The sequence below is a fragment of the Eubalaena glacialis genome, chromosome 8, assembly GCF_028564815.1.
Source record: "Eubalaena glacialis isolate mEubGla1 chromosome 8, mEubGla1.1.hap2.+ XY, whole genome shotgun sequence".
NCBI lineage: Eukaryota > Metazoa > Chordata > Mammalia > Artiodactyla > Balaenidae > Eubalaena > Eubalaena glacialis.
Genome location: NC_083723.1, coordinates 63,555,280 through 63,568,831, shown reverse-complemented (window position 1 = coordinate 63,568,831; position 13,552 = coordinate 63,555,280). Strand labels below are relative to the sequence as shown.

Sequence of the window (13,552 nt, the reverse complement as noted above, 5' to 3'; positions counted from 1 at the left end):
GCCTTGGTTTATCTCTGGGCTTCCTATCCTGTTCCATTGATCTATATTTCTGTTTTTGTGCCAGTACCATACTGTCTTGATTACTGTAGCTTTGTAGTACAGTCTAAAGTCAGGGAGCCTGATTCCTCCAGCACTGTTTTTCTTTCTCAAGATTGCTCTGGCCATTTGGGGTCTTTTGTGTTTCCATACAAATTGTGAAATTTTTTGTTCTAGTTCTGTGTAAAATGCCAGTGGTAGTTTGATAGGCATTGCATTGAATCTGTAGATTGCTTTGGATAGTATAGTCATTTTCACAATGTTGATTCTTCGAATCCAAGAACATGGTATATCTCTCCATCTGTTTGTATCATCTTTCATTTCTTTCATCAGTGTCTTATACTTTTCTGCATACAGGTCTTTTGTCTCCTTAGGTAGATTTATTCCTAGATATTTTATTCTTTTTGTTGCAATGGTAAATGGGAGTGTTTCTTTAATTTCACTTTCAGATTTTTCATCATTAGTGTATAGGAATGCAAGAGATTTCTGTGCATTAATTTTGTATCCTGCTACTGTACCAAATTCATTGATTAGCTCTAGTAGTTTTCTGGTAGCATCTTTAGGATTCTCTATGTATAGTTTCATGTCATCTGCAAACAGTGACAGCTTCACTTCTCCTTTTCCGATTTGGATTCCTTTTATTTCTTTTTGTTCTCTGATTGCTGTGGCTAAAACTTCCAAAACAATGTTGAATAATAGTGGTGAGAGTGGACAGCCTTGTCCTGTTCCTGATCTTAGTGGAAATGGTTTCAGTTTTTCACCGTTGAGGACGATATTGGCTCTGGGTTTATCATATATGGTCTTTATTATGTTCAGGTAAGTTCCCTCTATGCCTACTTTCTGGAGGGTTTTTATCATAAATGGGTGTTGAATTTTGTCAAAAGCTTTTTCTGCATCTATTGAGATGATCAAATGGTTTTTCTCCTTCAATTTGTTAATATGGTGTATCACATTGAGTGATTTGCGTATATTGAAGAATCCTTGCATTCCTGGGATAAACCCCACTTGACCATGCTGTATGATCCTTTTAATGTGCTGTTGGTTTCTGTTTGCTAGTATTTTGTTGAGGATTTTTGCATCTACGTTCATCAGTGATATTGGCCTGTAGTTTTCTTTGTGACATCTTTTTCTGGTTTTGGTATCAGGGTGATGGTGGCCTCATAGAATGAGTTTAGGAGTGTTCCTCCTTCCGCTATATTTTGGAAGAGTTTGAGAAGGATAGGTGTTAGCTCTTCTCTAAATGTTTGATAGAATTCACCTGTGAAGCCATCTGGTCCTGGGCTTTTATTTGTTGGAAGATTTTTAATAACAGTTCAATTTCAGTGCTTGTGATTGGTCTGTTTATATTTTCTATGTCTTCCAGGTTCAGTCTCAGAAGGATGGGGATTTTCTAATTCTATCATTCCTTCTACATTTATCAGGCAGCATTTATTTTGTAGAGAACTTCTCCCCTTTTATCCTTTTCAGTATTACTGTGCTCTCACACCTTATTATCTATAACCTGATTACTCTTTCTGATGCTTAAATTGTCCAAATTTGACCAGTGAAGAGCCCCTTTCGTCAGGCTCTTACTTACACACACGTGTGCACATATGTATATGCATATTTGCACAGTCCCTGCCCTGAAATAAGTGCATAAATAAGATAAATTCCATGGTATTTTCCTCCCCTATAACTCACTCTATTTCACTCATCTCTTTATTTCTCTCACTCATCTCTTAATCTTGAGATTCTTTTCATATGAGTACATAGGGATATTTTATTATCATTTTTTTTCAATGTCTGAAACATGTATATTAACATATTTCCATACAAATAACCCAATGAAAGTTTAGTATTAGTTGTTTTGTTTGTTTGTTTGTTTATACTGCAGGTTCTTATTAGTCATCAATTTTATACACATCAGTGTATACATGTCAATCCCAATCGCCCAGTTCAGCACACCACCATCCCCACGCCACCGCAGTTTTCCACCCTTGGTGTCCATATGTCTGTTCTCTACATCTGTGTCTCAACTTCTGCCCTGCAAACCGGCTCATCTGTACCATTTTTCTAGGTTCCACATACATGCGTTAATATACGATATTTGTTTTTCTCTTTCTGACTTACTTCACTCTGTATGACAGTCTCTAGATCCATCCACGTCTCAACAAATGACTCAATTTCGTTCCTTTTTATGGCTGAGTAATATTCCATTGTATATATGTACCACAACTTCTTTATCCATTCGTCTGTTGATGGGCATTTAGGTTGCTTCCATGACCTGGCTATTGTAAATAGTGCTGCAATGAACATTCGGGTGCATGTGTCTTTTTGAATTATGGTTTTCTCTGGGTATATGCCCAGTAGTGGGATTGCTGGGTCATATGGTAATTCTATTTTTAGTTTTTTAAGGAACCTCTATATTGTTCTCCATAGTGGCTGTATCTATTTACATCCCCACCAACAGTGCAAGAGGGTTCCCTTTTCTCCACACCCTCTCCAGCATTTGTTGTTTGTAGATTTTCTGATGATGCCCATTCTAACTGGTGTGAGGTGATACCTCATTGTAGTTTTGATTTGCATTTCTCTAATAATTAGTGATGTTGAGCAGCTTTTCATGTGCTTCGTGGCCGTCTGTATGTCTTCATTGGAGAAATGTCTATTTAGGTCTTCTGCCCATTTTTGGATTGGGGTGTTTGTTTCTTTAATATTGAGCTGAATGAGCTGTTTATATATTTTGGAGATTAATCCTTTGTCCGTTGATTCGTTTGCAAATATTTTCTCCCATTCTGAGGGTTGTCTTTTTGTCTTGTTTATGGTTTCCTTTGCTGTGCAAAAGCTTTGAAGTTTCATTAGGTCCCATTTGTTTATTTTTGTTTTTATTTCCATTACTCTAGGAGGTGGATCAAAAAAGATCTTGCTGTGATTTATGTCAAAGAGTGTTCTTCCTATGTTTTCCTCTAAGAGTTTTATAGTGTCCAGTCTTACATTTAGGTCTCTAATCCATTTTGAGTTTATTTTTGTGTATGGTGTTAGGGAGTATTCTAATTTCATTCTTTTACATGTAGCTGTCCAGTTTTCCCAGCACCACTTATTGAAGAGGCTGTCTTTTCTCCATTGTGTATCTTTGCCTCCTTTGTCATAGATTAGTTGACCATAGGTGCGTGGGTTTATCTCTGGGCTTTCTATCTTGTTCCATTGATCTATGTTTCTGTTTTTGTGCCAGTACCATATTGTCTTGATTACTGTAGCTTTGTAGTATAGTCTGAAGTCAGGGAGTCTGATTCCTCCAGCTCCGTTTTTTTCCCTCAAGATTGCTCTGGCTATTCGGGGTCTTCTGTGTTTCCATACAAATTGTTTGATTTTTTGTTCTAGTTCTGTGAAAAATGCCATTGGTAGTTTGATAGGGATTGCATTGAATCTGTAGATTGCTTTGGGTAGTATAGTCATTTTCACAATGTTGATTCTTCCAATCCAAGAACATGGTATATCTCTCCATCTGTTGGTATCATCTTTAATTTCTTTCATCAGTGTCTTATAGTTTTCTGCATACAGGTCTTTTGTCTCCCTAGGTAGGTTTATTCCTAGGTATTTTATTCTTTTTGTTGCAATGGTAAATGGGAGTGTTTCCATAATTTCTCTTTCAGATTTTTCATCATTAGTGTATAGGAATGCAAGAGATTTCTGTGCATTAATTTTGTATCCTGCAACTTTACCATATTCATTAATTAGCTCTAGCAGTTTTCTGGTGGCAGTTTTAGGATTCTCTATGTATAGTATCATGTCATCTGCAAACAGTGACAGTTTTACTTCTTCTTTTCCAATTTGTATTCCTTTTATTTCTTTTTCTTCTCTGATTGCCGTGGCTAGCACTTCCAGAACTATGTTGAATAATAGTGGTGAGAGTGGACATCCTTGTCTCGTTCCTGATCTTAGAGGAAATGCTTTCAGTTTTTCACCATTGAGAATGATGTTTGCTGTGGGTTTGTCATATATGGCCTTTATTATGTTGAGGTAGGTTCCCTCCATGCCCACTTTCTGAGAGTTTTTATCATAAATGGGTGTTGAATTTTGTCACAAGCTTTTTCTGCATCTATTGAGATGATGATATGGTTTTTATTCTTCAATTTGTTAATATGGTGTATCACATTGATTGATTTGCGTATATTGAAGAATCCTTGCATCTCTGGGATAAATCCCACTTGATCGTGGTGTATGATCCTTTTAATGTGTTGTTGGTTTCTGTTTGCTAGTATTTTGTTGAGGATTTTTGCATCTATATTCATCAGTGATATTGGTCTGTAATTTTCTTTTTTTGTAGTGTCTTTGTCTGGTTTTGGTATCAGGGTGATGGTGGCCTCATAGAATGAGTTTGGGAGTGTTCCTTCCTCTGCAACTTTTTGGAAGAGTTTGAGAAGGATAGGTGTTAGCTCTTCTCTAAATGTTTGATAGAATTCACCAGTGAAGCCATCTGGTCCTGGACTTTTGTTTGTTGGAAGATTTTTAATCACAGTTTCAATTTCATTACTTGTGATTGGTCTGTTCATATTTTCTGCTTCTTCCTGGTTCAGTCTTGGAAGGTTATACCTTTCTAAGAATTTGTCCATTTGTTCCAGGTTGTCCATTTTATTGGCATAAAGTTGCTTGTAGTAGTCTCTTAGGATGCTTTGTATTTCTGCGGTGTCTGTTGTAACTTCTCCTTTTTCATTTCTGATTTTATTGATTTGAGTCCTCTCCCTCTTTTTCTTGATGAGTCTGGCTAATGGCTTATCAATTTTGTTTATCTTCTCAAAGAACCAGCTTTTAGTTTTATTGATCTTTGCTATTGTTTTCTTTGTGTCTATTTCATTTATTTCTGCTCTGATCTTTATGATTTCTTTCCTTCTGCTAACTTTGGGTTTTGTTTGTTCTTCTTTCTCTAGTTTCTTTAGGTGTAAGGTTAGATTGTTTACTTGAGATTTTTCTTGTTTCTTTAGGTAGGCTTGTATAGCTATAAACTTCCCTCTTAGAACTGCTTTTGCTGCATCCCACAGGTTTTGGGTTGTAGTGTTTTCATTGTCATTTGTCTCTAGGTATTTTTTAATTTCCTCTTTGATTTCGTCAGTGATCTCTTGCTTATTTAGTAACGTATTGTTTAGCCTCCATGTGTTTGTGTTTTTTACGTTTTTTCCCCTGTAATTCATTTCTAATCTCATAGCGTTGTGGTCAGAAAAGATGCTTGATATGATTTCAATTTTCTTAAATTTACTGAGGCTTGATTTGTGACCCAAGATGTGATCTATCCTGGAGAATGTTCCGTGCGCACTTGAGAAGAATGTGTAATCTGCTGTTTTTGGATGGAATGTCCTATAAATATCAATTAAATCTATCTGGTCTATTGTGTCATTTAAAGCTTCTGTCTCCTTATTTATTTTCATTTTGGATGATCTGTCCATTGGTGTAAGTGAGGTGTTAAATTCCCCCACTATTATTGTGTTACTGTCAATTTCCTCTTTTATAGCTTTTAGCAGTTGCCTTATGTATTGAGGTGCTCCTATGTTGGGTGTATATATATTTATAATTGTTATATCTTCTTCTTGGATTGATCCCTTGATCATTATGTAGTGGCCTTCCTTGTCTCTTGTAATATTCTTTATTTTAAAGTCTATTTTATCTGATATGAGTATAGCTACTCCAGCTTTCTTTTGATTTCCATTTGCATGGAATATCTTTTTCCATCCCCTCACTTTCAGTCTGTATGTGTCCCTAGGTCTAAAGTGGGTCTCTTGTAGACAGCATATATATGGGTCTTGTTTTTGTATCCATTCAGCAAGCCTGTGTCTTTTGGCTGGAGCATTTAATCCATTCACGTTTAAGGTAATTATTGATATGTATGTTCCTATGACCATTTTCTTAATTGTTTTGGGTTTGTTTTTGTAGGTCCTTTTCTTCTCTTGTGTTTCCCACTTAGAGAAGTTCCTTTAACATTTGTTGTAGAGCTGGTTTGGTGGTGCTGAATTCTCTTAGCTTTTGCTTGTCTGTAAAGCTTTTGATTTCTCCATCAAATGTAAATGAGATCCTTGCTGGGTAGAGTAATCTTGGTTGTAGGTTCTTCCCTTTCATCACTTTAAGTATATCATGCCACTCCCTTCTGGCTTGTAGAGTTTCTGCTGACAAATCAGCTGTTAACCTTATGGGAGTTCCCTTGTATGTTATTTGTCGTTTTTCCCTTGCTGCTTTCAATAATTTTGCTTTGTCTTTAATTTTTGCCACTTTGATTACTATGTGTCTCGGCGTGCTTCTCCTTGGGTTTATCCTGTATGGGACTCTCTGCGCTTCCTGGACTTGGGTGGCTATTTCCTTTCCCATGTTAGGGAAGTTTTCGACTATAATCTCTTCACATATTTTCTCTGGTCCTTTCTCTCTCTCTTCTCCTTCTGGGACCCCTATAATGCGAATGTTGTTGCGTTTAATGTTGTCCCAGAGGTCTCTTAGGCTGTCTTCATTTCTTTTCATTCTTTTTTCTTCAGTCTGTTCCGCAGCAGTGAATTCCACCATTCTGTCTTCCAGGTCACTTATCCGTTCTTCTGCCTCAGTTATTCTACTATTGATTCCTTCTAGTGTAGTTTTCATTTCAGTTATTGTATTGGTCATCTCTGTTTGTTTGTTCTTTAATTCTTCTAGGTCTTTGTTAATCATTTCTTGCATCTTCTCAATCTTTGCCTCCATTCTTATTCCAAGGTCCTGGATCATCTTCACTATCATTATTCTGAATTCTTTTTCGGGAAGGTTGCCTATCTCCACTTCATTTAGTTGTTTTTCTGGGGTTTTTTCTTGTTCCTTCATCTGGTATATAGCCCTCTGCCTTTTCATCTTGTCTATCTTTCTGTAAATGTGGTTTCTGTTCCACAGGCTGCAGGACTGTAGTTTTTCTTGCTTCTGCTGTCTGCCCTCTGGTGGTTGAGGCTATCTAAGAGGCTTGATGGGAGGCTCTGGAGGTGGGTAGAGCTGACTGTTGCTGTGGCGGTCAGAGCTCCGTAAAACTTTAATCCACTTGACTGTTGATGGGTGGGGCTGGGTTCCCTCCCTGTTGGTTGTTTTGCCTGAGGCAACCCAACACTGGAGCCTACCCGGGCTCTTTGGTGGGGCTAATGGCAGACTCTGGGAGGGCTCACACCAAGGAGTACTTCCCAGAACCTCCGCTGCCAGTGTCCTTGTCCCCACGGTGAAACAGAGCCAGCCCCCGCCTCTGCAGGAGACCCCCCAACACCAGCAGTTATGTCTGGTTCAGTCTCCCCCAGGGTCACTGCTCCTTCCCCTGGGTCCCGATGCACACACTATTTTGTGTGCGCCCTCCAAGAGTGGGGTCTTTGTTTCCCCAGTCCTGTCGAAGTCCTGCAGTCAATTCCCACTAGGCTTCAAATCTGATTCTCTATGAATTCCTCCTCCCATTGCCGGACCCCCAGGTTGGGAAGCCTGACGTGGGGCTCAGAACGTTCACTCCAGTGGGTGGACTTCTGTGGTATAAGTGCTCGCCAGTCTGTGAGTCACCCACCCAGCAGTTATGGGATTTGATTTTACTCTGATTGCGCCCCTCCTACCATCTCACTGTGGCTTCTTCTCTGTCCTTGGACGTGGGGTATCCTCCTTGGTGAAGTCCAGTGTCTTCCTGTCGATGATTGTCCGGCAGCCAGTTGTGATTCTGGTGCTCTCGCAAGAGGGAGTGCTTATTATCATTTTTTAATGGTATGTAGTTAGCTATAGAATGGTTCAACCATAATGTATTTACTTTTTTTGTTTGTAGTTTTTCGCTTATATATAGTGCTAACAAATATGTCATATATATTCATGTAATAATTTCTGTGGGATAGATTCCTAGAATGAATCAAAAGATAAGTGCATTTCAACTTTTAACAAACTTTGCCAGATTGCCCTTCAAAAAGACTGTATTTATTTGTATGCTTACCAACAGTGTACAAACTACTTGATAACTCTGCAACACTGCATATTAATAAATTAAAAAAATATTTTAGAGACTATCTCAATTAAATTATGTGTTCACTTTATTTGTATTGAAGTTTGGTATCTGTGGCTATTTTCTTTTTCTTTTTTTTTTTTCTCTGTTACTTTCTTTATATTTCTCTTGTCATTTCTTGTCTTTTTCTCATTGACTTCATGGAATTTTTTTTTTTAATGTTAATCCTTAGTTAGCTATATGTGTTACAAATAGTTTTCATCCTTGTGAATACTTTTTCCACCCTGTCCTGTACCTTTTAACTTTGTAGTATTTTCCACTGTTTAGAATGTTCATTTTTATACACATATGTAGATATTTCTCTGATACTTTTAAAGTTCCAAAATGAATTTTTATCTAAAATTAATGAATTTAGAAGATGTGAAATTTTCTAAGGCATAATAGGAAACTAGTGTTGCTAGGTTTTATGTTTTTGGTTTTGGCTTTTAATCAGGTGCCTAAGTGACAGACTTCCATATTGTAAGTCGGCCATGCAACTTTTCCTTAAACATTTCATGGTTAAACATGAACTTATTAAATGTTTCATTTTAGAGAAAACTAACTGTCCTTCGTAATATATTTCATGAATAGTAAATAAAATGTGGGAACTATAGAACAGAGAGAAGATAAAACATTTCTAACAGTCCTAATATACAGAAAACCATAGTTAGTGCTTTTGTGTATTTCCTTTATCATTTCTTTTTCTTTTTTCCCTTTTTAAAAAAAATATACTTATGCTTAAGTAATTATAATTTAAGTAAGCTTTTTTAAAATTAATTAATTAATTAATTTTATTTTTGGCTGTGTTGTGTCTTAGTTGCTGTGCGCGGGCTTTCTCTAGTTGTGGCGATCGGGAGCTACTCTTCATTGCGGTGCGCGGGCTTCTCACTGCGGTGGCTTCCCTTGTTGCAGAGCACGGGCTCTAGGCGTGCGGGCTTCAGTAGTTGCAGCACGCAGTCTCCGTAGTTGTGGCTCATGGGCTCTAGAGCGCAGGCTCAGTAGTTGTGGCTCCCGGGCTTAGTTGCTCCGCATCATATGGGATCTTCCCGGACCAGGGTTGGAACCCGTGTCCCCTGCATTGGCAGGCGGATTCTTAACCACTGCGCCACCAGGGAAGTCCTAGGTAAGTTTTTAAGTTGAGATTTTGCTAAAAGATAGTTTTCCAAATGTGCTTATTAAATGTATAACTGTCTATTTTTCAGAGTACTTATTTCATCTAAATGTAGATGAATCTCTTTTCTTTTTGGGTTGCAACTTGTCACTTAGTATAAGCACCTTTGTGACAAGATCTTGTAACTGACTTGTAATAGTAGGGTACCCCTGACTGTGATGTCAGTTATCCTGATTTATTGATTGCACTGTGTCTGAAGAAAAATGTCACCTACGTGTCATAGTACATGACAGAGCATTAGGTAGCACAATTGCCAGCAATGCATTAAATAAGGTCTACTAAGATGTTTTCCCCCACTTGTTTATTTTTCAGTCTGTTAGCCTAGCCCTAGACTATTTTTATTTCTTAGCATATGCAAAAATATATTCTTATGAGTGTTTACTGGGTAGTAAAGTATGTTCAAGTTATAACCATTTGGACTTTATATGTGAGCAGGCACTTTCTCTCTTTTATGCTTTAGGATATATTTGTGACAGGTATCATGCATGTTATAAGTTCTTTTCTCATAAACAACAATATTACTCAATTTAAAATCTTTTATTTTAGTGGGTTTTGTAATCAGAGGTCTAGTGATAGCATGTTAAGTACAGAAAAATGTTTTAAATTTTGTGTTCCTGTTTTTTTATTTTCTATACTGAGAGACAGTTAGAATAGATGTTAAATACTTACTGCAGATGAGGTAACTCAGCCTCAGAGATGTGGTTTGTCTAAAGTTACATAGCTAGAAAGTAGAAGACTGTAGGTCTTTTGGTCTCCTGTGCCAAGCTGAATGGGAAAATTTCCACTGATTTGGATTATACGTATTCTTGTATAACTCAAAACAGTTGTAAGCACATTTTATATTATTTTGCATTAAATATGATTTGTATAAGTTGCATGTGCTACCCAGAGGTTGATTGTTAGACAGCCATAGAACCATGTTTTCTCTGTTTACCCATTTAAAAACATGAAAAACCTATATGAAATAGGTTTTATATATCTATAAATTTTTTATTTTATATGTTTACCCATATAAAAAAAAGACTTTTTTTCTGTAATCATATTGAAGGTGTACTTTTTGCATCTATTACTCAAAATTAGATAGGTAGGAGAGAATAAACCTTGTTTTATGGTAGTTTAAATTCTTTTATCTATGGAAGAAAGAAAAATATTTAAAAATGTATTTAGTCATTAATTAAAATGGATTAGAGTGGATATAAATGCTAGAACTTTGGTCTAGAGCTCAGTAAACTCAACAGGTATGGCAGAGAAATAGGGGAAAAGTGGCAGGGGAAAGTGGCAAGTAAAGAACTCTGTAAGGGTAATAACACAGTGTGGATTATTTTTCAAGGGCAGTGAAGCTGAAGAAGAAATACTTATCCACTTGCTGGTTGTTCTTTGTGCTTATCTGATACCAGTCTTCTAGGTTACAAAGTAGGAATTTACTAGGAGAGACCCTCAGAAATCACTTCGCAGGTTGTTTGTAGGTGGTTTAATCATTATGCAGGTGTTTGTCAGGTGTGTGGTATATTCTTTAAAAATTAGAATTGAAACTGCTTTATTCTAAAAGAGTGAACTGCTGAGATTTACCTTGATATTGGTGAATGAGATGAATAAAATGGATAGTCACTTGGGGGTTTTATTATCTTGGGACTTTGTGTGAATACAAACGAAAGAATGTGCCTCAAAGGAATATTATTTTGTAAAGAAAATAGACTTTTCTGTTTGTAGTATTGCATAACCTTTTGAGAAATTAAATTGACTGTTTTTATTGTTTTATGATTTTTTTTTAATTTTTTTTCTGCCTTTATTTTATTTTATTTTATTTTATTTTAAAATTTATTTATTTATGGCTGTGTTGGGTCTTCATTTCTGTGCGAGGGCTTTCTCTAGTTGCGGCAAGCGGGGGCCACTCCTCATCGCGGTGCGTGGGCCCCTCACCGCCGTGGCCTCTCTTGTTGCGGAGCACAGGCTCCAGACGCTCAGGGTCAGTAGTTGTGGCTCACGGGCCCAGCCGCTCCGCGGCATGTGGGATCCTCCCAGACCAGGGCTCGAACCCGTGTCCCCTGCATTGGCAGGCAGACCCTCAACCACTGCGCCACCAGGGAAGCCCATGATTTTTTTGAATAAAATATTTTGCTTACTGTTGCCTTTACTGAAGAATATTCTTCTATTGGTGATAGTTAATAATAACTACTCCGAGAAGAAAATTTTATTTCTTTTTCATTTTATAATTTATCATTTAAAAAATGTATATCTAAACAGAAGTGATGAAGTTGATAATTATTACCAAGCACAATTTAATGATATTAAAGAAATTAATATTTTGATTCCTTTTCTTATCTTGTGCATGATAGTCTAGCTCCTTTAAAATCTTTTCTCTGGCATTCTTTCGTATGACTTTTCGGATTATGTTAAGGTTCACCATTATAAAGCCTTTGAATAACATAAGCTTGACAATAATTAAGGGATTTGCGTGAGGCAGCTTATGTAGGTCACAGTTGCAAACAACTTTTTAGTTTTCTGCCTACTAGGATTTTAATTATAATCTATATGGAGTGGTACTACTGTGTGAATAAAATACTTATGTGTGACTGTTGACCTATGAACGACATCTAGTAAATTAATGTTGGTAGTTTAAAATTATTTATTAATGTGTATGGTTCTTTTTCTTTCTGGGTGATTTGTTCAACTCAGTATTTATTTACATACTTATTTATTTGTTTTAACTTGGATGTCTTTGGTGGTTATGAGAAGACGCTTTTCAACAGGCTCCTGTTGTCTGTGTAGTGTATAACCAGTTTCAGTAATCACATGATCTTACATTGGATGCATATAAACTTACCTACATGGTGAATCCTTTTGAGAGATGCTTGTTACTTATATATGTTTCTCATAGTGGTTTTGTGTAATGGCTTCAGTTTATTGAAGGGTACTTTGGGTACTTAGTGCCCTTTCGAATTTGGCACTAAGACTACCCTCCTAGAATAAACCTGGTCAAAAGTATACTGGGAAGGTTGATAATAGGCTATCTGTAGAAGTGACCTATCTTGACAGGAAATAAATGTCTTAGGATATCAGAGAAATGCCCAAGCCTAAAGACGATGAGCATACATTGGAACTAGAATAAGGTTGTAATCTATTTAATTACTACATATGCATTAAATTATTTTTCTTAAGTATGTTTTGTCATTAGGGCAGTATCTTCCTTTCTGGAAAAAGAGAGTTAGATAATATGAAGTTTGTGGTGTATCCAGCACTATTTAGGTAAAAGAAAACAATTTAGGAGTCATGACTATTGTAGTCACCAGGGAGGTACTCTTTATTATAAGCCATCAATAATAGTTGATGTCCTACTCTAAAATGTAAAGAACTATGCTACATTATCTTCTTTGTTTGGTATGTTCATGAGGATATTTAAAATTTTTTAAATCACATTAGCTGCTTAAATAATTTAACCCTCAGAATATCGAGTTATCAGGGAATGAAAAGAGGAAAAAGAGTATTCTCTTCTTTTCATTCATTTCAGTTATGGATACATTTTTACGGAAGATAGAAGAATTATAAATGTTTAAAAAGATCAAATACCTTGTATAGCTCTAGATTGGCTCAGCTGTGAATAGAACTCACTTGTCTAACTCTAGTCTGAACTATTCAAATTGTTCTATAGCCTTAATTTATGTGTGTGCGTGTTTCTGTATTATTTTCCTTTTACTAATACTAACTTTGCATTTGTGGTTGCATGAATTTGTGTTTTAATCTGCCACCTCCAAAATTAGATCAGAGGCTTTTTGTTTGTATGTTTTGCATGATCATGGTCTTTTATATATAAGTGTTCAGTACAAAGGGAGCTCAAAAATATTTATTAATTAATAGTTCCTAGACTCAATAGTTCTGATTTCTTTTTAATGAAAATGCATATTTTTATGTATTTTTTTAATTAAAAAAATTTTTAAAGAACCATAAAATTTCCCCCTTCTGTAATGCTTTCCAGTAGGTCTAAAACTATCTTAAAGAGTCATTTATTTCATTGCATATACTATGGTAGGTGAAAAACTATTTTTATAAAATGATTTCACTTCTGTGTTTTGGCTTTAATATCATTCTTATAAACCATTAATTTTTCACTACTTCCTTTTCCTTTTTCTTTTGTAACTTTATAAATGTGAGTTTAAAAAATAAACTCTATTTAATCATACTCTTTTTTTCTTTTAGGTTGTTATGGAGTTGATGGAGAGAGTGACTCTATTATGAGTTCAGCTTCTGAAAACTCCACTGAACCTTGGTTTTGTGATGCCTGTAAATGTGGTGTTTCCCCTAGCTGTGAACTATGTCCCAATCAGGATGGAATTTTCAAGGAGACAGATGCTGGAAGGTTGATGTCATAATTC

General features: G+C 36.2%; 1 protein-coding gene across 2 annotated transcripts in view; it reads left to right on the top strand.

Moving 5' to 3' along the window:
• PHF14 (PHD finger protein 14) overlaps nucleotides 1-13,552 on the top strand; it is a 202,882-nt gene that overhangs the window by 24,086 nt on the left and 165,244 nt on the right. For both annotated transcript variants that reach the window (XM_061197749.1, XM_061197750.1), the window contains exon 5: nucleotides 13,377-13,536. In XM_061197749.1, the coding sequence (XP_061053732.1) occupies nucleotides 13,377-13,536 (160 nt within the window). The remainder of the gene's footprint in view (nucleotides 1-13,376; nucleotides 13,537-13,552) is intronic.